This window comes from Ruditapes philippinarum, unplaced genomic scaffold (assembly GCF_026571515.1).
Source record: "Ruditapes philippinarum isolate M1 unplaced genomic scaffold, ASM2657151v2 ctg2031_1_1_1_1, whole genome shotgun sequence".
Classification (NCBI taxonomy): Eukaryota; Metazoa; Mollusca; class Bivalvia; order Venerida; family Veneridae; genus Ruditapes; species Ruditapes philippinarum.
In genome coordinates this window covers 68,363-95,510 of record NW_026852553.1, presented here as the reverse complement: position 1 = coordinate 95,510, position 27,148 = coordinate 68,363, and the positions used below count along the sequence as shown (strand labels likewise).

The following is a 27,148-nucleotide window of genomic DNA, read 5'->3' as shown; positions in this document are numbered from 1 at the left end:
AATCATTGAGCTACGACCAAATTCAAACTTGAACTTCTTATTTCTAAGATGTATCTATATGTTAAATTTGAGTTGAATGTGTACAACCATTGGGGAGATAATGAACGGAAACTTTAAATTTCTGATTTTTTTTTCAAAGTTCAAGAGGGATAACTCTGTCAGCTATCATCAAACTATGACCAAATTCTAAATAGACCAATGCATTCTTATGACATATCCATATCTTTAATATGAGTTGAATATGTACAACTGTTGGGGAGATATTGAATGTGAACTGAAAATTTCCTTCTTTTTTTCAAAGTGAAAGGGACATAACTCTGTCAAAAATCATTGAACCATGACCAAATTCAAACTTGACCCGCTCATTCCTTTGATGTATCCTAATTTAAAATTTGAGTTGAATATGTAACACTGTTTGGGAGATAATGAACAGAAACTGAAAATTTCATATTATTTTCAAGGTGATAGGGGCATTACTCTGCCAAAAATCATTGAACCATGACAAAATTCAAACTTGGCCTGCGCATTCTTTTAACGTACTATATGTCAAGGTTGAGTTGAATGTGTAATACTGTTGGGGAGATAATGAACGGAAACTGAAAATTTCATATTATTTTCAAAGTTAAAGGGACATAACTCTGCCAAAAATCAATGAACCATGACCAAATTCAAATTTGACCTGCTCATTCCACTGACGTATTTATAAGTGACGTTTGAGTTGAATGGGTAATACCTTTGGGAAGATAATGAATGGAAACTGAAAATTTCATATTATTTTCATGGTATAAGGGGCATAACTCTGCCAAAAATCTTCGAACCATGACAAAATTCGAGCTTGATCTGTATTTTCTCATGACATATCCAAATGTCAAGTTTGAGTTAAATGTGTAATAGTGTTGGGGAGATAATGAACGGAAATTGAAAATTTCATATTATTTTAAAAGTAAAAGGGGCATAACTCTGCCAAAACATGGAACCATGACCAAATTCAAACTTGACCTGTATTTTCTCATGACATATCCATAAGTTTGAGTTAATGTGTAATACCATTGGGGAGATAATGAATGGAAACTGAAAATTTCATATTATTTTCAAAGTTAAAGGGGCATTACTCTGCCAAAAATAATTGAACCATGACCAAATTCGAACTTGACCTTATTTTCTTATGACATATCCATATGTGAAGTTTGAGTTGAATGTGTAACACCATTGGGGAGATAATGAATGGAAACTGAAAATTTCATATTATTTTCAAAGTTAAAGGGGCATTACTCTGCCAAAAATTATCGAACCATGACCAAATTTGAACTTGACCTGTATTTTCTCATGACATATCCATATGCCAAATTTGAGTTGAATGTGTGCAACTGTTACTAAGATAATAAACGGAAACTGATGATGACGGAATGACAGAATGACAGAACAGGGTAACACTATATGCCCAGCCATTATATGGTTGGGGCATATAAATGGGTGGCACAGTTATCTTACTTGGCAATATCATATACTTTTTTTTTGATAATTGTGGAATTTATAAACCATTAGTACAGAAAGAACTTTAAGATATATTCAACTTGACAGGTGACCACACAAGAATCATTCCCGTGTAGTTTGGATGATATCTAGTCATTGGTTTCAGAGAGGTTGTTTCAAGAAATTGTTGATAACAAACGACAGACCTGAGTGGGATCACAATAACTCTCCATGAGCATGTTGTGCTCAAGTAAGCTTCTAACAAACTAGGAAAGCAAGAAATTGAATTTCATCAATAATTTGAGCCGCATCACAAAAAAACCAACATAATGGGTTTGTGACCAGCATGGATCCAGACCAGCCTGTGCAACCGCACAGTCTGATCAGGATCCATGCTGTTCGCTTACCAACCCAATTACAAGTTGAGAAACTCTTAGCGAACAGCATGGATCCTGATCAGACTGCGCTGATGCGCAGGCTGGTCTGGATCCATGCTGGTCCCAAACCCATTATGTTGGTTTTGTCATGACGCGGCTCATTTTATCATTCATCTTCAAGTCACATTAAGAACTGTACAATCTTTTACCAACATTTGCATAACAATAATTATTCTAAATCCTGTCTTTCAATACAGGGTTTAAAAATTACATTTTCTTCACATCTAAATCCTCTTTAATACTAAACATATAAGAATATAATACACAAATTTTCATTAGTTCAAAACATTTTTTTTTTTATATACTGATAAATTAGCATCCCCAACTGGTCAAAACATATATATATATATACTTAGAACCTTCTTCAAGTTAACATCACGACTACTATACTGAACTATTTTTTCTACGCCGAATATAACCAACAGTTACTTCAAAGGCAGGCCTCCAAAAATATTCAATTTCACATTTGACAGCCAGAATAAATCAGACTATTTGAAAAATCATAACTGACTCAAATCATCTCCCCGTTTCCGATGTTTTAAATGAGCTTCAATAATTCGTCCATACTCTTCTCTATTTAACAGATCGTACGCAAGTGACAGCAACTGCCGAATTGTGGTATGGAAAGTTTCCCCGCCGTAACAGAACAAATCAATTCCAAGTTCGAGACCTTCACCATAGTCACACTCATCATTAGCGAATTGAATAAGTGTTATTATCTCCTGTAGTGGCTCAAAGTTTTTGTCCCGCTCTGCATCGGTTTTACTATCTGCAATCTTTTTAAACATTCTTTTCAGATCGGCTGAAATCGGAAATAAAATGAGACTAAGTGTTAAGAAAAGGAGGTTTTGTGTAAACATATAGATTTGCAAAAAAGAAAAAGAGTTTGCTTATATAATAAACTCAGCCTGGCATCCTTTTTTTTCTGTTTCACAATATTTTACACTAGTATTGATTAAATTTGTTTGTTTGTTTGGGTTTTACGTCACACCGACACAGTATAGGTCATTTGGCGACGGTCCAGTTTTACTGGTGGAGGAAGACCTCAGGTGCCCTTCCGTGCATTATTTCAGGCACGAACTGGCACCTGAATAGAACCACCGACGTTTCGTAAGCTAGCTGGATAGCTTCCTCACATGAAAGAATCCAAAGTCCCTGTCGGGATTCTAACCCACAGCAGGTTTGAGGATTGATTAAATAGCAACAAGAAAAGTTTGTAAAATATGCCTTTTATCTTCTTCAGCATGTCAGGAAGTTGCATGCAATGTTGCTTGGAAACTGTTTTGGCATGTGACCTTGACCTCTGAACCCTTTACCCAAAAATCAGTAAGTGTCATCTACTGGTGAAGTCTATGAAGTTTTAGGGTAATGGGCCCATGCTTTTCTCGACTTAGTTTATATCAGGGACAATATGGGACGGATGGACATGTGACCAAATTGGGATAAAAGGACTATACTATTGTTATTTTATTTTGTTTACTAGAGGGCCATTGGCCCCTTCCTCTATAGTAACGGAATGAAGTCTATCGTTCTCTTTTGTTCTGTTTACAGTTAGATAGCCCCATATCCCTATTTGGTAGTGCGGCCAGACCAATTAAGAAACATCATGCTGCAAAAAGACAATATATCCTCTGTTCTTCGAAGGGGGACATAATAAGATGATGAGAGACTAATCCAGGTGTTCACTGTTTCAGCAATGATTTTTATTTAACTAGAAAAGTAGCACTATTAAACAAAATTTAATTTATTACTAAATCCATGGTAGCCTCTTTGAAGGTTTTTGATCAGACAGGACTGCAAATTATTTTTTGAGACATTTATACCATTGATGTTGGTCTATACCAAAAATTTGTATGCAAAGTTTCATATCATTCTCTCACTTTGTTTTTGCATAATAAGCATGTCAATGCTTTAAACTCAAATTAGGCTACAATGGCACCTTTTTTTCTATTTTGTCTTTTTTTACATTTTTCATTTTAAGTGTCCAAGTTGCTCTATTTAAAGTTTTAAAAAAAATCATCTGGGAAGGCCTCTATTGTATAAAGTTAAAAAAAAAAAACAACCCTGGAACCTCTCTGGAGCTCCTTTATTATTTAAATGTATGAATGTACCTACTTAACAATCATGGCTAAGGACAGCAATTGTAAGCCTATCAGGCTTTTGTCATATTATTATTATTATTATTATATACCACATTTCTATAGCACTCTTTTCATAAATAATAAATGTTCAAGAGTGCTTTACATAAATCCGATAAAACATAATCATATATATATATATAAGACATAATGTACAACATTAATTAAGTAAACCTATTAAACAATAATGATAATCTAAAACCAGTAAAGGATGGTAAGAAATACAGACACATTTAGTTTAAAATCATGGCACAATTAAAATTAACACTGATAATATAGCAAAAGTAGTACATGTATGATGATTTATGAACTAACGTCCAAAGAACTTTATGAAATAATGTGTTTTGAGAGCTCTCTTAAAACATGGCAAGGTATTACAGTCTCTAACGTCAGGTGGTAACGCGTTCCATAATTTCGCTGCGGCTGTCTGGAAGCACCTGTCACCATATCGTACTGTCCGAGATTTAGGCACAACTAATGTCATTGAGTTATTCTGGGACCTCAGATTTCTGACTGGGATGTACACGTCTATCATGTCTTTCATATAGGCTGGTGATTGATCGATGAGGGATTTATATGTATAAGTCAAAATTTTATGTTCGACCCGATACTCTACCGGAAGCCAGTGAAGTTCACGTAAGATAGGTGTTATGTGGTCATATTTGAGTGTTTTGGTCACAATTCTAGCTGCTGTATTTTGAACATGTTGTAACTTGGTCATTGACTGCTTAGAGACTCCATATAACAGTGCATTACAGTAGTCTAACCTAGAAGTAACAAGTGAATTTACTAGAGATTTGGTTGCTTTAACAGTAAGATAGGGTCTGATGTGACCGATTTGTCTTAATTGTGCATAACAGTTCCTACAGACATTATTTACATGTTGTTCCATCCTCATGTTCGAGTCAAGAAATGCACCAAGATTGCGCACACTAGATGATTGGCTAATTTTCGAACCGTCGACTGTTACTGTAACATCTGAAACAGGTTGTGCGTTATGTTCAGATGAGAAGATGATCAACTCTGTTTTATCGCCGTTTAGCTTCAGCATGTTGGCATTCATCCAACTTACAATATCTTCAAGACATCTTTCAATACGGTTTATATTCTCTTGAATTGAAATATTAGTCACTGGTTTGAAGGATAGATAGAGTTGTGAGTCATCTGCGAAGAAATGGTTGTTTAGATCATGTTTACGGCAGATTTCTCCGACAGGTTTCGTATACATCACATAGCTCTTGGGTCCCAGGACAGACCCTTGAGGTACACTGTACTCCATGTGGACTGGCTGTGATAGTTTGTTGTTTATGCATACAGTCTGGTATCGGTCGGTCAGGTATGACGTCATCCATGCGAGTGGCTTGCCTGTAATTCCAAAGTGTCGTTCAAGGCGGCGAAGGAGCGTTCCGTGATCAATTGTATCAAAAGCAGCAGACAAATCAAGCATCACGAGAATAGTCACATTGTTATTATCCAAAGACCGTAGAATGTCATTTTGAACTTTTAACAATGCAGTCTCGGGCGAATGGAACTTGCGATAAGCAGATTGGTTGACCTCGTGTAGATTATTTGTCTTCAGATGGATCTCAAGTCGTACGTCAACGACCTTTTCCAAGATTTTAGACAGGAATGGCAAGTTAGACACAGGCCTATAGTTTTTCAGTTCGTTAGGATCTAGATTTGGTTTCTTTAGAAGTGGTCTTATTCGTGAGTGTTTGAACATTTTTGGTACATAAGCAGCATCCAAGGACACGTTTATAAAACTGGTTATCACTGGTGTTAGTTCATCTAGGCATTCTTTTAACAGCCATGTTGGAATGGGATCTAACTCACAGGATTTGGTGGCTGATTTTTTAATCAATGCTTTCACTTCTTGCTCTGTGGTTGGAGCAAACACAGTATATTTGACACCCGTATATTCAGTTTCCATATCTACATTATCCGGTACCGATTGTGTTTGAGAACGTATGTTATTCCTTATTCTTTCAATCTTTCCGATAAAGAAGTCACTGAATTTCTGGGCAAGGCGCTCTGAAGATGAATCAAATGGTAGAATCACTTCATTTGTATCTCCAAGTAGACCTTTGGTAATCTTAGATAGACTTTTATGATCATTGCCACAAGACTCTATTTTACTTGTATAGTATTCTACACGAGCTTGTTTTAACATCTTGTTAACACTAGAACAGTGTGTTCTGTAGATCTGATGGTCTATTGTAAGTTTAGTTTTCCGTTCCAGTTTGCGTTTTTCATTCTTGGCTTCGTGGAGTTGCTCTTTATACCACAGACAAGCAGGTCTCAAATGTAATAGTCTTGTTAATCATCGGAGCATGTTTATCCAAAATAGAGGTTAGACTGTCTGTCTGAATACTCCATCATAAAACCATCTATGTCAGAAGGGATACACTCTTTGTTGAAGAACTCCGTTTTCCGAATCAACGTCAAGATATTTCCAATAGAATCAGAGAGTCCAGGATCTACGACCTCTATGTTTGATACAATGTTGTATGTTTACCTTGATAGCACTACGTCCAAAGTATGACCTGCAACATGGGTTGGTTCTTGTACATGCTGATGCATACCACATGCATCAAGGTTACTTGTAAATTTTCTCGTATCATTGTTGTCTGGTATATCTAGATGAAGGTTCAGATCGCCTACTATGATTGCAGAATTGTCAACTGTAGCGTACTTAGTTAAGAAAAGGGGCCACTCATGATCAAGGAAAGTGTTTGTATTCAAGCCGTTCTGTTTAGAAGGAGGTGGTCTGTATATTACCGCTAGCCTCAGAGAGTACCGCCCAATAACTACATTACAATCCATGAACTCAAATTGTGAGAATTCCTTGCTTTGACTTGACGACTCAGTGGTGACTTGTATAGAAGCTTTATGGATGATAGCTACACCACCACCTCGCCTACCAACACGCGGGACATGTTGTCATAAAATTAATGCAGGACCAGAAAGGTCTGCAGAATGAAGCAGTGACATTGGACTATGCTCATAGTTCCTAATTCTTCAAAATATAGTCCTTAATATTCTATTATCTCTCTCATAACTATGCAATTACTTTGTTTCCTAAAAGCCCAGGAGCAGAGGAGAAGATTTTTTATGAAACAATGTACTTTCACTATATATTTAACAGAGCCCCGCCCTAGCACCAGAACCCCAGACCCTGGGGTCATGAATTTCACAATTTTTGGTAGGGAGCTCAATGCTTATTACAATCATGCCAACAGTTTGACTGCTTGATTCCCAAGTAAAAAAGATTTTCAAAGATTGCATCAATTTTTAAGGTTTAAAATTGCTCCAAAAAGGTAAAGGCTAATTATGAAGATGTTTTATCGAGTATGAAATCACTGCTTGATTATTTTGAATGCATTAAATTGTCAAAAAAAAAAAGGCACAAACCCTTCAATAGGAGATTCCAGCTTACATGCAAAATTACAACCAAAAATTTTTAAGTCAAAGAGAGACATTATTATGGAAAAAAGCAAATCGAGTTTTGGGCCTAGTGCCAATCATGTTAAATAATCACAGAAAAGTAGTGTGTAAAGTTTCAATCTATTCCCTTCAGTAGTTATGGAGATACCAGCTTACACGCAAAAACTTAACAACAGGGTCGCTGACAAATGGGTGACTGCATTAGCTCGAATATTCAGCAAAATAGTTAAGCAATAGGCCACCAGAGTTTACTCAGGTAACCTAAATAAGAGGAAAAGATCCATTCCGGATCACCTCCATCTATCTTACCAGGTGTTTCCGGTACTTCTCGATAACCGACTTCATTTTCGTCAACTGGCACGACAATTCCACATCTGTGAAAACTTTTACACACAACTTTCTTCTCTCGTTCCTTTATTCGCTTAGATTTCAATTCTAATGTTTGCTTATTCTTCTTGGCACATGATTGAAGTCTCTCTGATAATTCTTTCAACTTAGTTTTATCGCCTGCACTGACTTCTTTAGATTTTAGTTTATCATCAATGTAGGCACTGAAATCGTAGAACAAAATGATCTATAGATATACAGTTTGTATATCATCTATAGAGCCTATATTCAGTTATTTACATATTTATAAGCAAACATATTTACAGCAATAAGTAAAAAGATTTCTTTTTTTTTATTTATCTATTTTTTTCCCCCTTTATCCTGAAATAAGCTTCAATTTTGCTGTTATTGACTATTTTATATTTTTTTTGCTTTTTTCTGACATGCGGTTAATTCTGAAAAAGAACCTTTTATGTCTATATGGACTGGATAAATAAATCATCGATCCTAATTAAGTTTTCCTAGAATAACTCTCCTAATATTTTACAACAAATTTATGATTTCTGTAACCTATAAAAGCCTTTAAAGCAGCTATCATAAGTTCATATGTAGTTTTTATGTTGTTCTTGTTATTTCTAGGTGTATGTGTGAGAGTGGGTGTGTCTGTGTATGGGTGGGGGGGGGGGAAATTTATCTGAGGTCATATGGCAATTTTCCAGCTTAACTGGCAGCTGCCCATCCATACACTATTACAGGCATGGATGGGCACCTGACTTTAGAACCATCAATGTTCCTAAACTGGCTGGGTATCTTCCTTACATATCAAAATCCAAAGTCATTAACAGGAAAAGCGGGAACCGAAACACACAGCCATGAGGAGCAAGTGATTTGAGGTCAATTACCTTAACAACTCTGCCACAGATGCCCCTAAATATTAATTGAATTGTTTTGCATGGGCAGATTCAGTTACTACCAGAAGACTTATGGTTAAGTTATATAATTATCAGTGTGATTTTAAACTTTAAGACTGCTGTTCATTTCTTTGTCATTTTAAACTTTAAGACTGCTGTTCATTTCTTTGTCATGCAGACAGCAAGAAGGAACATCTGGAATGCATCCATTTTTCTTCTTTAGGAACAATAAACATGATTGTGTCTTATACTATAATAATCATGGATTTAGAGCATGTTTGCCTATAACTGCACTAAATGTGAAGTAATTTGATATATTGTAGATACAATGCAGTGATTTTTTTACCTCTGCATCCTTAGTCCAGGACTCATCGAATTTGCTGTGGATGCAAAGTTTCAAATAATGTGCATCTTTTGGATGCATACTTTTTCTAAGTAGGGAGTCCTGTCTGATAGGAATTTGGTAATAAATACCAAATTGTGTTCAAGTTATGTCAATCATATTCTAGGTCTGCAATTCTTCTACAGATAAGAAATAATAATGTGCTATACTATAGATAAGCATAAAAATATTCAGGAAAATGAAGTTTTGATTAATCTCAAACTTAATTAATGGAAATAAACTTATAAAATTTATTATACAGTTTTGAACAATTTCAGTATCAGAAGCATTTTAATTAATGTAGAAATCAAGTTCATTTTTTCTTCATTCCATTGTTAATATACCTTTCATATCACTAAAGCATTAAGCCTTGTAACTTGAATTTATCGGCTAAATTTTGGGACTCGTAGATTTATAGCCCAGCAAGTCCTAGGACCCACACTGATGAGTTTGTAAAAAAAATCACTGTAAGTGAAGGGAAATGTTAACAGTGGTGACTTCCATACAAAATCTCTTTTCTAGATAAACACTGGTGCATTTTGTTCTCATAGGCATCAAGTCAAATCTATAGTGTCCCAGTCACATATATATATGGTGACTTTTCAGTTTTGGAAAAAGGGCACCGTAGTAGAACCACTGACCTCCTATATGCTAGCTGGATAGTTTCCTCACATGAAAGAATCCTATGGGGGATAACTCTCATATTAGGCAAGATAGAGTTACTGTTCTTGCACTCTGCACTTCCTACCAATATGCTATGTCAGTGAATTAACTTTGAAGAACATCACTCCAGTACTTTTAACAGTAATGCTTCAAAACGTTTTTCAATTAAATCAAATAAAGGGGAGGAACTCTAAAAGAAAGCAAAGCAGAGTTATTGTACCTACACACTGAACTTTCACCAAATGTATTCTGTCGAAAAAAAAAAACCCTCTAGTATTTTTGGAGTTATGCTCCAGACATTGTTTTACAAGTAATTCTGATAAAGGGAAACAACACAAAATGTAGGCAGGTATAGTTATTGTATGAAGTTATCCAAATATTGTCCTCTCCTGTATAAAGAGAAATGACATACCTTACAGCTGCAAACAAATTGTCTCCCTTGATAGAAATTTTACAGTCAGTCTTTGCTGAGTTAGCTCCCACTAATGCTGGCATTTCTTTAGGGTCATCCCTGAAAAGCATTACAAAAAGTTTTTTTTTATTAAAGTGACATAAAGTGTAGGGTCATGTTGTGCTTATTAGTTTACATAATCTCAAATACCAATGATTTGTACATAAAAAGATCTCTAATTGAAAGTTTGGACCTTGTCAAGGCAACTTTATTTTAAAATAATGATCCCTAGAGCAGTAATTTTTTTTGTTTGAAAATGAAAAAAAAGTGCAAGAGCCACCATCAAGCTGGGGCTATGCTCCACTTTTTCTTATTTCAAAATCCAAACACATCAGAGGAAGAACACAGTTCATTTAGAAATAAAACAAGAGGTGTCATGCAATAGTGGCAGATGCTACCAATAAGTGCAGAGAGGTATTATGTGAAGAAGAGAGAATAAAAGTAACATAATTTTTTAACATGCTCCTGTGAAATGAAGTGCTATATATAGCAACATTACCACTTTGACCTCTTGACCTTGCATCTTGTACGGACAGACAGTGTGACTTTAATATGTTGCCCTTTGGGGCGTAAAATTTATGACCAATATAGTAATGAATGACACGAATGCAGAAATGCTTCAAAACCTTTATTTTTTTTAAAAAAAGGTAGAGCTTGAATTGCCTAGAATTAAGGACAAAAAGCTATATAAAAATGTTTTTATGAATATAAAAATTGCACAATTTCTGTTATTTTTTTGTGAACTGATAAGAAATACAATATTCATTGTTTTTTTCCCTATTTGATTTATATTGCAAAGGAACTATTTCAGATGATATTTTATGTGACATTTTTTAAAATTGTATCATGATATTTATGATCAAAAAATGAAAAGAATATTATATAATTTATGCAATTTCCATAAAAACAAGGGTAACCGTAAACTATGCGGTTAGCTAAGGACAATTTATGCCTGAAAAACAACATTCTTGAGAGCCTTAAGGGAGATTGAAATGTACTAAAAAAGCATTTTTTCGTCCGACTTTACTTATTCTTGAAAGTCTGACTTACTTATTGAGTGTATACCTGGTAAAAATTTCTTTTAAGTAAAGTGTAAAAAATCAAAGTACTGAATGCACTAATGCCCAGTACTAAAATGAGGTCAGCTACAGCTACAATCTCAGCAATTCAAGCCTAAATGCAAGAATGAAAAAGTTTTGCATTTCAGATGAATTTCTGGAATAAAAAGTGATCACAATGTATTTTATGAATGCCACCCAGTATCACATTCTTGTTTTTTCCCCCAACAAATAAAGAGCAATAGTTCATTCTTATCACTATTAGATTGTAAAAGTCTTACACTGGTTTCCCGTACAGAACAGACAAAAACTTGGCTTTAAGAAGCTGTAGAACTTGTCTTTAGGGTTGCTGTAGAATAACTTGGCTTAAGGGTAGCTGTAGAATAACTTGGCTATAGGGTAGCTGTAGAATAACTTGGCTTTAAGGCAACTGTAGAATAACTTGGCTATAGGGTAGCTGTAGAATAACTTGGCTTTAAGGTAACTGTAGACTAACTTGGCTATAGGGTAGCTGTAAAATTTGCTTGGCTTTAAGGTAGCTGTAGAATAATTTGGTTTTGAGGTAGCTGTAGAATAACTTGCTTTAAGGTGACTGTAGTAAGAAGAACTTGCTTTAAGGCTTTGATATTTTAGTCAATGTTAGTAAACAGTTATGCTGAAGACCAAGTATTACAATAGGCAACAGTAGCCAGAATAAGATTTCCTTTCCTGCATGTTGCATATAGATTACAGAAAGTGCTTTTTTATCTATGCTTCTATGAAGCATGTGATCATACATTTTACTTGTTGCAGCATGACAGAGTGGCTTTACATGTCAGAATATGAAGTACTGAAGAGTGATTGACCAGTTAATATTCCTTCAATGCTACTTTGCAGCATGTTGCAGCTACTTTGTAGCAGGAGAGGGAAAAAAAACATCAACACGCCAATATGCTGGGTGTTTTATTTATTTCCAAGGGCCATAACTCACCTAAAAATTATTCAACCAGAAAACCCAACCTTATCATGACTCTTACCTCAGTTTAACCCTCATAGACCTTGACTCTCCCTCTCCATAACAATACTTTTATTTTCTTTGTTTATTACATTTTTTCAGGTATATTTATAATGTGCCATATTCCTTACACTGTTTGTAAATGTGACAGTCAAGTACAATAATTGTAAATTACAGTTATGCATCACACAAGTTGAAAATTGAAAATGTTTTACTAAGTCAAGGGCAATAACTCTACACATACTGAATAAATCAACAAGCAAACCCCTGTTCATAACTACACATGCTGACCAGCATTCCTGTAAAGTTTTATGACTCTAGGTCAAATACTTTTTGAGCTAAACACTATAAAAAGAGGGCCATGATAGCTCTGGAGTCACTCACCTTTATATTGGCCCCCTGGAGCGGGGCCAGTTTAAACCCCAGGGCTTTTATTTGAACAAACTTGGTAGACACTCATTAGAAGATGTTTCCTGCTAAACATCTAAGGTCTAGCTCGTTGGTTTTTTTAAAAGAAGACTTTTTAAGTTTTCTACAAATACTGGATAAATCCACAAGCGAAACCCAAGGTACAAAACTAAATAATTATGCTGAGCAACCTTTCCGTAAGGTTTAATGACTCTATGAAAATACCCAGGTGCACAACTACACATGCTGATCAACAAACTGTAAAGTTTAATGACTTTAGGTCAAATACTTTTTTAGTTACGTGCGACACAAAAAAAGAACGGACGGACAAGGGTAAATCTAAATGCCCGCCACTAAAGTGGGGGCACAAAAATTATTAATGCCCTTACAATATATTATTATAATGACATGAAGTAAGTTAATACATAAGATTTATTAATGTATGAATGTCAATTATACAGCATTTTTATATTTAATTATCCGCCATTCTACACTATTTCACATGAAAATTACATATTGCAGGATTAAAGACACAAGACTGAAGTGATTATTTTTTATCTCCATTAGGAAGATTTTATCTTTGGAGTAATTTAAGTAACCAATAGGACTATAATTCCTAAGTGCAACTTCACATGTTGATCAACATTCTCTAAATTTGTTGACTCTAGCACTAGCGCTTTTTAAGTTACATGTGACAACATTGTGGAATGGATGCACAGACAAAGGCAAATCTAAATCACCCCCCCCCCCATCTTCCTAAAAACCTTGATTTGTTGTGTTGGTCCAACAATATTTTGTGACAAAATACTATGGCTTATCAGACTAATTGTCTGACACTTTTCTCCAACTTTCCAGGAAGAGTGCAAAATATTAAGTCAGCACAACATTAGTTTTGATTTCAAACATGTAGGAAAAAATCTTTAATTGTTTCAATCTCTACTGCTTAAATGAGGAAATAAACTTTAAACTAGAAATGTGTCCATAGGACACTGATGCCCCCACACGCCACTGTTCTGTCAATCTTATGACTCTAGGTCAAATATTTTTTGGACTACATGTGCCACAAGTTGAAAACTAAAAATCAACAAACGGCCATAATTCTGTTAAATTTGGTCGCAGCAAAATATCCTTCCTTTACTACCATCTACACATTAAGGTTGTTAATCCCTGGAAGTTTAAGCAAAATCTGCCATCCGGTTTAAGAGGAGTTGCGTTCACAAAATTTCTACATAGTATATAGTGAAAAAAATCAACAAAGGGCCATAATTCTGTAAAATTTGGTCGCAGCGAAAATTCCTTCCTTTACTGCCATCTACACATTAAGGTTGTTCATCCCTGTAAGTTTAAGCAAAATCTGCCATCCGGTTTAAGAGGAGTTGCGATCACAAAATTTCTACATAGTATCTAGTGAAAAAATCAACAAAGGGCCATAATTCTGTAAAATTTGGTCGCAGCGAAAATTCCTTCCTTTACTACCATCTACACATTAAGTTTGTTCATCCCTGTAAGTTTAAGCAAAATCTGCCATCCGGTTTAAGAGGAGTTGCATTCACAAAATTTCTACATAGTTATCTAGTGAAAAAATCAACAAAGGGCCATAATTCTGTTAAATTTGGTCGCAGCAAAAATTCCTTCCTTTACTACCATCTACACATTAAGGTTGTTCATCCCTGTAAGTTTAAGCAAAATCTGCCATCCGGTTTAAGAGGAGTTGCGTTCACAAGATTTCGGGACGTACGGACGGACTGACTGACGGACGGACTGACGGACGGACTGACGGACGGACTGACGGACGGACGGACGGACAAGTGCAACGCTATATGCTCCCACATTGTGGGGGCATAAAAATCAACAAACGGCCATAATTCTGTTAAATTTGGTCGCAGTAAAAATTCCTTCCTTTACTACCATCTACACATTAAGGTTGTTCATCCCTGGAAGTTTGAGCAAAATCTGCCATCCTGTTTAAAATGAGTTGCGTTCACAAAATTTCTACATAGTATATAGTGAAAAAATCAACAAAGGGCCATAATTCTGTTAAATTTGGTCGCAGCAAAAATTCCTTCCTTTACTACCATCTACACATTAAGGTTGTTCATCCCTGGAAGTTTAAGCAAAATCTGCCATCCGGTTTAAGAGGAGTTGCGTTCACAAAATTTCTACATAGTATATAGTGAAAAAATCAACAAAGGGCCATAATTCTGTTAAATTTGGTCGCAGCAAAAATTCCTTCCTTTACTACCATCTACACATTAAGGTTATTCATCCCTGGAAGTTTAAGCAAAATCTGCCATCCGGTTTAAGATGAGTTGCGTTCACAAGATTTCTACATAGTATATAGTGAAAAAATCAACAAAGGGCCATAATTCTGTTAAATTTGGTCGCAGCAAAAATTCCTTCCTTTACTACCATCTACACATTAAGGTTGTTCATCCCTGGAAGTTTAAGCAAAATCTGCCTTCCGGTTTAAGAGGAGTTGCGTTCACAAGATTTCGGGACGTACGGACAGACGGACGGACGGACAGACGTACGGCGTGACGGACACTCGGACGGACAAGTGCAACGCTATATGCTCCCACTCTGTGGGGGCATAAAAATAACTTAAAAGATATAGATTATTAAAATTGTTTTGTATCCTAACTTTTTAATTAATAGATTCAATATAATATTGTTAATGTCTTGTGGTTGCCATATTGGGAATATCTCGACAAAACATCCTAAATTTTACACTTATCTGGTTAACCAGCATATTGAATAAATCAGTTTCTCGAAGGTTATACATCCAGGAAGTAATACAACAAAGCAGTTTTTAATGGTTGCCACTTATACCCATAAATCACTGCAAGGCATAAATTTTTTTTTTTTTAATTTGCAATGAATAAATTTTCATCAATATTATATTTCTTGTATCCAAAATTAATCTGCAACCAAACAAATAGCATCACATAAATAAAATTTAAAAATGCATTAAAAAAAAATAAACCCAAGGGCATTCTTGAACATGATTGCTGGTACTTACAAAAGCACCTGAGATGATAAAATAATGTAAAAATAAGGAAGAACAATTTAAATCTTAAAATGTTTATGGATACAATTAGTTTTGTTGAAAAATACAAAGGTAACATATTTATCACTAGCTTTGACGTGTTTGTTTCTAACGAATATAACAAAACAAGACACAGAGGCGGAGAAATATCAAAGAAAATGTCAAATTTTTACTTGGAAACCAAAATAGTATTTCAATTGACTGCTTTTCAGAAATAGTTTTAAATCTTGTTACAATTCAGATGCTTTTAAAGGGTCCATCATGTTTGTTAACAAAATCATAGAACAATCACTGTCACAATATACAGTTGAACTTCTTTCGCTTAAACTCGGAGGGCCTGTGCAAATTTGTTCAAGTGATCGGTAGTTTGAGCGTACCGAGGTTGAACAATAATTACATAGAACATAGGCTTAAGGTTTTCCAGCTTATATCGGTCAAATGATAAATACTTTAATTAAACTGTTTTTTAGTACATCTGTTTGTTGAATACATCATATTAAGAATTATTATCCTATTGAAAACACTATTAACGGTGCACGGTGTTAATCTATATTAATGAATATTGTAATTGGTTGAGTTCAATCGGGCGATCATTATCTAAACTGTGAACAATGTTCAAGTTTGTTATGGGATGAATTTTATTTTAAACAATGAATCCATAAAATATTAAAAAACAACATTTTACAGCAGCATCTATTTGTAGTCATTTACTAAAATAAACACACGTAAAAGTATCATTCTATAAATAGGTTACAGTTCAAGTAACATGAACCACAGTTGTAATTAAAGCCGTCCAGGTAAACGTCATTTACTTATTTATTTACTTTGGGCATTACAGGAGTTACTTTCTTTTTATCGTTACTAAAGACTGCAAATAAACAATTGTATCATAACAAACAAATGGGTAAAACACCTTTTATTTTGTACCAATTAACCATAATTGCCTTTGTCACGATCACGAGGTGTTAAAAACATGTGTCGCCGACTGTCAATTATTTAGAACATGTCGACCCGCAACTTTTGTTGTCTGTTTGAGTTCGACCGAAAAGGTGTGATTTACACTATATTTCTGCCGAAGGGACCGGATATCAGGTTCGAGAGTTCGAGCGATGGGTGTTCAAGCGATCCGAGGTAGAACAGTATATATTATATAGGAATTTTGCCAGGACTGGGCGATGAGTTCAAGCGAAGGGAGGTATGTGAGCGATCTGAGTTCGAGCGAACGAAGTTTAACTGTACTACAAGACTTGTGTTTTTCCTCCCAACACTTTTGCACATGGATTCAGGGGACCTTTGAAGTATGAACATTAGCACAACAATCAATACCAATATTTTTGAATATATGCTATTTCATTACTGTTAAAATATACAATCTTATAGTTTAATATCTTTGTTTTTTATGCTTTTAAGTTATTGTCAATTTTGTCACTTACTTACTTACTTACTTACTACAATTTTACAATATTAATGATTTTTTAGAAAAGATACTCTTTCAGCTTTGTGAATGGGGGCCCTATTTCAGCCCAAAAACTGTGTGAAAAATAACAAGAGGGCCATGATGACCCTGAGGTCGCTCACCTGTATAGAGGACCCCTGGAGCTGGGCCAGTTTAAACCCCAGGGCTTTTATTTACACAAACTTGGAAGACACCCATTAGAAGATGTTTCATGATCTAGCTCTAGCTCATTGGGTTTTTTCAAAGAAGATTTTTTATGTTCTTACTATACACACATAAGGAAAATCAATGATATCGGGGCGGGGCCAATTATGACCCCAGAGCTTTTATTTGAACAAACTTTGTAGACACTTACTAGAAGATGTTTCATGCTTTATATCTAAACTCTAGCTATTTGGGTTTTTTCATAGAAGATTTTTTAAGTTTTTGCTATACACATATAAGGAAAAAAAATGACCCCCGGGCCAATTTTGACCCCAGGGCATTTATTTGATCAAACTTGGTAGACACCCATTTGAACATGTTTCATGCCAAATATCTTAGCTCTAGCTCTTTGAGTTCTTTAAAAGAAGATTTTTAAGTTTTTACTATATGCATAAAGGGAAAATCAATGACCCCCTGGGACGGGCCAAATTTTGACCCCAGGGCTTTTATTTGATCAAACTTGGTAGACACTCATTAGAAGATGTTTCATGCTAAATATCTTAGCTCTAGCTCTTTGAGTTCTTTAAAAGAAGATTTTTTAAGTTTCTACTATATGCATATAGGGAAAATCAATGACCCCTGGTGCGGGCCAAATTTTGACCCCATGGCTTTTATTTGCACAAACTTGGTAGACACTCACTAGAAGATGCTTCATGCCAAATATCTAAGATCTACCTCTTGGGTTTTTAAAAGAAGATTTTTAAAGTTTTTTCTTTCGGTTGCCATGGCAACCAGAGTTCTGCATGGAATTAAATTCTTTGAACAATTTTTAAAGGTGACCACCAAAGGAACATTCCTGTGAAGTTTGGATGAAATTGGCTAATTGGTTTATGAGTTGCATTTAAATTAAAAGTTTACAGACGGACGACGGACAAAAAGCGATCACAAAAGCTCACCTGTCACTTTGTGACAGGTGAGCTAAAAACAATAACAGAAACACTAAATTAATATATAAATTCATTTATGTGAATCCCTTTAAAGTTTCAAAATAATATTTTTTTATCAAGCCCATTCATATTGCAAAGCAGTACAATTATCGTAAATGAAATGTCTTGAAATATTACTATGATTCAAATAGACACGGTCCATTTAGACACGGTCACAACTGAGAACTTGACAATTTTTGGTACTTCTAAATAAATCACTTGCTGATACCAAAATTATTGTATACTACCTACATAATACATGGTAGAACTTCTGTAAAATTCCTTACAAGTCTTTCCCTTAAAAAAAGGCTCCACATGCTTTTTAAAATGGAAAAAAGCTACTCATCAAAGTGCTGTACTCATGAGTAAATTGATTATTTTATTCAAATCCATCAGAATCCATTTATTTAACAGTAAACACAACAAGAGCTGTCACTGGCTACGGGAAGCTCAACTAATAAATTACTGGACGCAGTAAGGAAGAAAAAACTACGAAAGAACAAGAGCAGGTAGAACCGGATGATGCTCCCCGAATAGGTTTTTTATACAGGAAAGTATACCTTTTGTATTGTCAGAGTTATGTCACAGACAAAGTTAAAAGTAAAAAACAAACCCTAATGTTGTTTGCGATACGTCATCTCAATATGGTGATCATTTCTGTGAAATACTTGTAAAATCCAACTTCAAATAACCAAGTTAATAGCCGGACACGATTGTGCTGCAAGGTCATGCTGTGACCTTGACCTTCAAAGTAGCGACCCAAACGTTGCGTGCAGCACGTTCTCTCAATATGGTGATCATTTCTGTGAAATAGTTGTAAAATCAGACTTCAAATAACAAAGTAATGGCCCGGACTCTATTTTGCTGCAAGGTCAGGCTGTGACCTTGACCTTCAAGGTAGCGACCCAAATGTTGAGCATCATACGCCGCCTCAATATGGTGATCATTTCTGTGAAATAGTTGTAAAATCCAACTTCAAATAACAAAGTGATGGGCGGGACACCAATTCCTGACATACATACTAAAGGACTGACCGATGGACGGACAGACAACCCGACGACTATATTCTCCCCCGAAATTTTTTCGGGGAGCATAAAAATCAATTATGCATAATTATGTATTAAGTTATAGCATTTGTTAACATAAATTCCAAGTTCAAGGGGGAATAATTCTGAATATAGTCATGCTAGAGTTATGAACCTTGTCACACAATATGTGTGTAATGATAAGAAATATATTTGAAGTTTGAAGCAGATACCTTAAAAAGAAAGAAGTTTTAATATTTCTTAAAGAAAATCCTAAGTTCAAAGAGAGATAAATCTGAGACTATTGCTTCATGAGTTATGAAGTTTGTCACTCACATAAGATTTAATTGATGATAAGGAATAAGTATTTGAAGTTTGAGGTAGATACCTTTAAAACTAAAGTAATATTATAAAAATAACATTTTTTAAGTAAAAAAATCTAAGTTTATGGGGAGATAATTCTTGCAATATTGGTGCTAGAGTTTTGAATCTTGACATATAAAATGTGAATGATGAAAAGGAACATAAATTTGAAGTTTATTTCAATATAAACAAGCAACAAAATCATGTTCAAATACTGTGAACACAATTATGACCTAACTTTTGCTGTTCAAATACTGGCCTCAAACATACTTGGCATAAAAATATAAACTAGTACTGGCAGTTGGTGGAAAATGTAGCGAAAAAATTGTTCCAATGCCCGTCTTTCTTCTAAGGGCCACAGATAAAGTTGATTCAATAGTCCACAATTTGCCACTCTATTTGCCATAGCAAACTCTGCCACATAGCGGCAGATTAATGGGAAGGGAGATAATTACTGTGTGTACAGTTACATGACCATATTTTCTGCTGATAAAGATAACTTAACCTCAAATAGCATTACTGACCTGCCCTTGCTAAAACAGTGGTCGCCATAATAATTCTACATATAAAATGACTTTTTATTAACATGAATGATTCAAATGAACCAATTCATACTTCAGTACAAGCTTCTTATCTAAAATTTTCTAATTTTTAACAGAAGATAAGCAAGACAACAACAGTTCGTTATCAGAAAAATCTAGCAAACTCGGTGAGATAGATTCATATTTGACATATTTTTGAATAAGGTCACATTGAAAACAGCTATATATTGAGGCTTTTATCTGGTGACATAATGTAATCTAAAGGTGATATTAACTAAACAATGGTTTCTTCACCACTCAACTACTCTAACAATGGTTTCTTTATGACTCAACCACCCTTTATACAATGTATTTCTTTACGAGTCAACTACTACAACAATGATTCTTTACCACTCAACTACTCTAACAATGGTTTCCTTATGCATCAAGCACGCTAACAATGTTTTCTTTTACTACTCAACTACCCTAACAATAGTTTATTTATGACTCAACTACCTTAGCAATGGTTTCTTTATGAATCAACCACCCTAGCAATGGTTTCTTTATGGCTCAACCACCCATGCAATGGTTTTTTTATGGCTCAACCACCCTAGCAATGGTTTCTCTATGACTCTTTTACCATAACAGTGGTTTCTTTATGACAGAGATTTTCTTTACCACTCAACATTTGCCCAAATATAGGGATATTAACCTCTTACTTGCACCACTGACCTGCCCTTGTATAATCTAAGATAATTCTAAATTGGTAAAAACATATGAGGGGGACGGTTTAAGAGTTTGTTTTCTAATTTAATCATAGAAATAGACATTTCATACACATACTACTTTCGAATGTTTTTCACAAGTCCAACAGTTACTGCAATGAGCTCCTCAAAGATGGTTTAGAACAACTAAGCAAGTAAAGGCCTGTATGTATGTACACATATATAAGGGTTCAAGTTTGTCCTGCCTATAACTCTGCTATGAATGATAGCCAGATTTCCTAAAAATTAAATATCCACACATGATTGCCTGAAAATGATAGTGAGCTGCACACAATATTTAAATCAACATTTTAAAGGAGAGAGTATACGCTGAGGGCTGAAGGTAAAAATCTGGACATATTTTGCATGCCTGTGCTTACAGCGCCCTCCATCCAATTTGGGGGAATAAGGTTGCTACACTTAGCAGGGAGAATGTCAGTGGATGGGGGAAATTTTTCATTTTTTTTTGGTCAATTATCAATTAACAACCACTTATCGACTTAAATATCATTGTTTTATTGCGATATAGTTTGACTTTTTATTGTGAAACATTTTGAGAACGAAAGTCTTCCTGTGCAGACCTACACAACCTGAGGCTAAACAAAAACAGAATAAATTTTCAATTTTTACTACAAATAGTCAAGCTACGTAATTACTGTTTAACATTGATGTAAAGCATCGCTGAGTCAAATCTATAATCTATAAGTTTTTAACATAATAAGCAATTCTACTTTGCACCGATTTGAAAAAAATTGCCACAAACAGAAAATTTAGAACGCTTTTTCACCAACCCTCATTACAACTTCTTATAAGTCCAAAGCCTTTGTGTAGCCACATTTCATTAAGCGATAAAGAAGTCAAACTTTAGGTAAACATTTATTTAAAAATTTTATTTAAAGAAATCATTTTTTTTATCATTTAAACTTAATTTTGCATAGCAGTGGTACAAGGTATCAAAGCACAATAGTGTATAAGTAGAATTTTCTTATTCAATTATTGTTAAAGCTTTTACATTTCATGATGGATTACTTAATACAAATCTGTTCTATCACAAGATGTCACTGCAGCAATGCTTAATTGATACATTATTTAATTAATGAACTCTTTGCCTGCTAGCTGCAACTAATTCTACATCTGAAACCAGTGCAGTTTGCACTTACTTGCTTTCTGATTAAGGTCAGTCAGTACTAGTCACTATTCAGGAAGTACATATTTTGAAATTTTTTGTTTTGTTCAGATTGAAAGGTAGACAAGTCCATTTAAGATATCAGGTATTGGTTAGGGTATTACACAAGTTTACTACAATCAATAACTTCTATTCCCTACAGGCATCATGAAGTACGAGCTCCTGCTGACCGTTCTTGCACTGGCATCTACGTATGCCTTCTCTATCCACATGGGCAACATTGAAGAGAAACTCCGCCTTTTGAACCCATCTTTAATGATGATGGAACAACTTTTCAACCTCCAAGACGAGAACCAGTGTCTTGAGAAGATGTTTTGCTTACTGGAGACAGAGATGGCAGACGTCATAAATAACCCTTTGAAACACTACTCTCGAGTATTTACCAACATTCATAATGACATTGATCCAATAGCCTTCAAGGAACTAAAGGCCCTGCTATCGAAGTATCCTCATATTTCAAAAATGGTGCACTCAATGTCGCTCGGTCAAGTCGCTGGGGAGAGTAAAGTTTGTCAAGAAAACTACAAGTCATGCCAAACTGATAAAACCCAACTGCTCCAATTTGCTGCACTGATGGGAGATGATCTTGTTGATAAATATATTCCGGGTCAACACGACTACCGCAAAAGAAATGGAGATGACGTCTGCAAAGGGGTGAAAATTGGTTGCAGCCTTGCTGGGGGTGGATGTGCGGCATGTGCTTTATTAACGGAAGGAGCATGTGCAGCCATCTGTGTGCCTGCACTCGGTGGTACTTGTGCTGGTATAAAATTGGGCTGTATCTTTGGTTAATGTCTGTCTTGTACCCAACAAAAATGCAATAAAAATATGCATTACTGCCAATGCTTTTATTCATTACTTTGATGCAATAATATAATATATTATATTCAAATTTTTTTCAGTCATTAAGAAAAATGAGAATGTCCACAGCAGCTTATATTTTATATAAATGACCTTGAACTTTAAACCAACTAACCTCAACAACAGAGGTCATCTATAAGTGATGATTAACTTCTACATAAAATATTAAGATTGAAGGCCAAAGCCCTCTCTGGTTATTGGTAGGACTAATGATTCTGGACTTTTCCTAGCCAGTTGGAAAATACTACCTAGTCCCGTCCGAGCAAAAATTGCCTTATTGAGAAAACTATTTAATTTTCAATTTTCTTAATCCACTGTGTATGGTACAAAAAAGTCTATGTACCTTTTTGACAGTATTTTGAATTGTGCAATATTGTTTATTTTAACCACCAACAATTGCAAATGAAGCATAACAAATGAAATCTTAGAATGACAAGCAATTATCATAGTATTGCAAGCAATCCATAAGTCCCCTACCGGTTAGAATCCCAGCAACATTCTGATGGGCCATTGGCCATTCAATTTTACAAGTGAATGAATGACATGAATGAACTTAAATCTTTCGAGTTCAAGTTTGTCTATATCACAGTAATGTGTTCAGTTTCCCTGCCTAGTAAGGAAAATATGTTTATATAACCTTGTCAAATTATTACGATGTGGGTTTTTAAAGTATCCTATAATGATTGAAGAAGTTGGAGTAAAAAATACCAATTTCTCAGAAAAAATCTAAGTTCAAGGGGGACATAATTCTGGAAATAGTCTTGCTAGAGTATTTAACCTTCTCAAAAATGTTGAGTGATAATAAGAAACATATATATGAAGTTTGAAGTAAATACATTAGGAAATAAAGAAGTTATTTAAAAAAGACATTTTTTTTTTCATAAAAATTCTAAGTTCAAGGGAGGTAATTCTGATAATTTTTGTGCTAGAGTTGTAAACCTTGTCACATATGATGTGGTTGATGACCAGAACTTATATTTAAAGTTTGAAGTAAACACTTTAAGAAATAAAGAACTTATAGTGAAAAAGCTGAAAAATTTAAATCAGAAATCTTGAAATTCAGGCTATTTGTTGCCATAGTAACCAGAATTTTCAACATAAGAAGAAAAGAAAAAGATGTGCATAATCTCCAGACGGCCATCTACCCATATTTCAAGTTTTCATAAAAATATTTTCAGTACTTTTTGAGTTATCACTGGATCCAGTTTTATGTGTTAAATTTGCCATATTTTCAGACTATTTGTTGCCATAGCAACCAGAATTTTCAACATAGGAACAAAAGAAAAACATGTGCATAATCTCCATACTGCCATCTATCCATATATCAAGTTTCATAAAAATATTTTCAGTACTTTTTGCGTTATCGCGGGATCCAGTTTTGTAGACAGACTGACTGACGGACGTTCTAACAGGAGAGTAATAATGTGGCTACTCTATTGTTCTCTCTATTGTTCTTTTTAGCCTCACAAAAGAAAATAGCCACATAAAAGCATTACGGAATGAATGACATCAAAGAGAAAGAACAGTTACCTATTGTCCCTCTAGCCACATAATTACTCTCCTGCGAGTGCGGACTGACAGACGGACGGACGTTCTAACAGGAGAGTAATTATGTGGCTACTCTATTGTTCTCTCTATTGTTCTTTTTAGCCACACAAAAGAAAATAGCCACATAAAAGCATTACGGAATGAATGACATCAAAGAGAAAGAACAGTTACCTATTGTCCCTCTAGCCACATAATTACTCTCCTGTGAGTGCGGACAGACAGACGGACGGACAGATGGACGGAGGAGGGTAAACCTAAATCCCCTCTGGTTAAACCGGTAGGGGACTAAAAATGCAAGAAAAATCAAACAACAAATTGTTGAGACTCAATAAATGTAAATATTTGTGCATTACAATACCAGGGCCGGCAAAATCTCAGAAAATTGTACTTGTCCACGGACAAGTAACCTAAGAAATTTACTTGTCCGTACTCAATGTTCACTTGTCCGTATTTATATTTAATATTTACTGCAAATGTCAATAAAAAGAGCAATATGATTATGAACTTTCTTTCAATTTTATTAAACATTCTATGCCATATGTTTAATAATATAATATATTATGATTGTAATATAATATATTTATAAAATGTTAACGGCAGTAGATTAAAGTAGAACGACAGTGATGGACAAATTGTGTATATTTTACTGGAAGGAGCATTGGTCTTTTGCCAGCACTTTTTCAGTTTTCCTTGCACCCAAATTGCTCTAAAATATTATCTTCATTGTTTTGCACTCTGGTATTATTTCTTATTTATTCACTCCTTTTTCTATTCATCTATATAATATTCATTTCAATGATTTGAATCCTTTTAAAAAATCATATGTACTCTTGAGTTAGATTTGTCAAATTGATGACATCTGGCTTTTTTTAACGATATAATTATGATTGCCACAGAATGTAATATCATATACGTACGTATATACGCTTGGTTGCAGCGGATGAATTGTGAAAATTTTGACATCATTACCATCGGCAACGATAAAACTGACATGTATACATTAACACCAGTATTAGACATTCAAAAACAAAGGCATTTTCACAAGAAATCTTTACATAAAATAAATTATAAAATGACTTTGTCCACATAAATTCAAGCAGTCAAATTGCCGATATGAGCGTAAATATTACCAAATGACCTGGAAAAGCTATACAATGTATTTAAATTTCATTCTACACAGCGGTATTTCAAAGACAATTGTTGCGAGATTGATGCTGTGTCCGATGATCTAAACAATAAATGCGATTGAAAAGACCACAGCTTCCAATTCAATTTTATGGCAGAACCCCGTTGCTACCGAAAATATTTTATTGCAGAGGCTAAGTTGGCAGTCATAAACCAAAACAAACATATACCCTCAATAATTAGTTAATTGCCGCGCGCATGCAGTAACTGCATGACGTAAGGAAAACCCCAAGCTTGGTTGGTCGCTATTTATGTAAACACTTAAAATAGTAACACCCTAATATGCACGGAATGCCCTCATGACAGACACCACACTTCACACGCTAGTTTTCGTATTAAATGTGTGATTTTCCTTCTGATTTAGATCTATTAGAAAAGAACTAGATTTTTTTCTTCAGAATTCCTCTTTTAGCCGCAGAAATTTACTTGTCCACGGACAAGTAAACTGCATAATTTTACTTGCCCGGACCTACAATTTTACGACTCGGGCAACTCGGACAATTGATTTTGCCGGCCCTGAATACCAGGATAAACTGGCAAATTAATCAGTTTTGGATATTGGGAATTTCAAATTAATAGATATTTTTTTTTTAAAGTCATGACTTACCTTCACATCAATTCTTAGGATGGTAGGCTGTTGCATTCTTTAGTCAATGGTTGGACAAGCTTATAGTGTTTAAGGCCATGTTGACTTTAACCTTTGACCTCAAAATCAATAGGGGTCATGCACTAGTCATAATAACCTCCACACCAAATCTAGGGACTGTAGGCCAAAGAGGTCAATAATGATCAACGCTCTTCTTTTAATGTTTAAGGGGAATATTTCAAAAAATAGGGGAAGTCATATCATCACTAAGGTTTCAAAGCAATATCCTAAACGGTGTATAAAAACTTGGTGGTCAGAAATCATAATTAAAAGTAGTAAAAGAAGTACTGTCATCTTAAAATTTACAAGATATTATGCCCGCAAGCCGTGGTGATATCAAACACAATTTGATAAAGTTTCAAAGTAATGGTGAAAAGTCAGGACATGCAAACACCATTAAGATAATGAAAGGGGCAAAATAGACTTACTCCCCGGATAAGAAAATTTTGGGTTTTCCCAGCTTAATCCAGCAGTACAAACAAACTTTTACAGTTGCAGTTTTTGAAAATTTAAATAAGCATACGAGACTGAATTATCTATTGTAAAGGGTAGCACACCTTGAAGCTATTACAGTAAAAATTTGTTTGTACTGGGGGATTACCTTGTAAAATCCCTTATTGCCGAATTCAGGATAACAACTATTCCGTAAAAATTCACAATATGGTTATATACTCTTGCAATCAGGAAAAAATTATAATTCGGGAAAAAAACTGTTTTTTTCAAACCCAAAA

General features: G+C 34.8%; 2 protein-coding genes across 2 annotated transcripts in view; one reads left to right on the top strand and one right to left on the bottom strand.

Moving 5' to 3' along the window:
- Window positions 1-2,384: 2,384 nt before the first annotated feature.
- The window catches only part of LOC132716747 (histone PARylation factor 1-like), a 40,091-nt gene continuing 15,327 nt past the window's right edge, over window positions 2,385-27,148 (bottom strand). The window contains exons 5-7 of the mRNA XM_060700080.1: window positions 10,188-10,336; window positions 7,802-8,043; window positions 2,385-2,712 (exon numbers count right to left, since the gene is read on the bottom strand). Of these exons, the coding sequence (XP_060556063.1) occupies window positions 2,411-2,712; window positions 7,802-8,043; window positions 10,188-10,336 (693 nt within the window). The 3' untranslated portion in view covers window positions 2,385-2,410. The remainder of the gene's footprint in view (window positions 2,713-7,801; window positions 8,044-10,187; window positions 10,337-27,148) is intronic.
- On the top strand, window positions 21,732-23,020 carry LOC132716775 (uncharacterized). Its single transcript, XM_060700114.1, has 2 exons — window positions 21,732-21,859; window positions 22,320-23,020. Exon 2 carries the CDS (start codon window positions 22,325-22,327, stop codon window positions 22,967-22,969), a length of 645 nt encoding a protein of 214 aa, XP_060556097.1. The 5' UTR covers window positions 21,732-21,859; window positions 22,320-22,324; the 3' UTR covers window positions 22,970-23,020.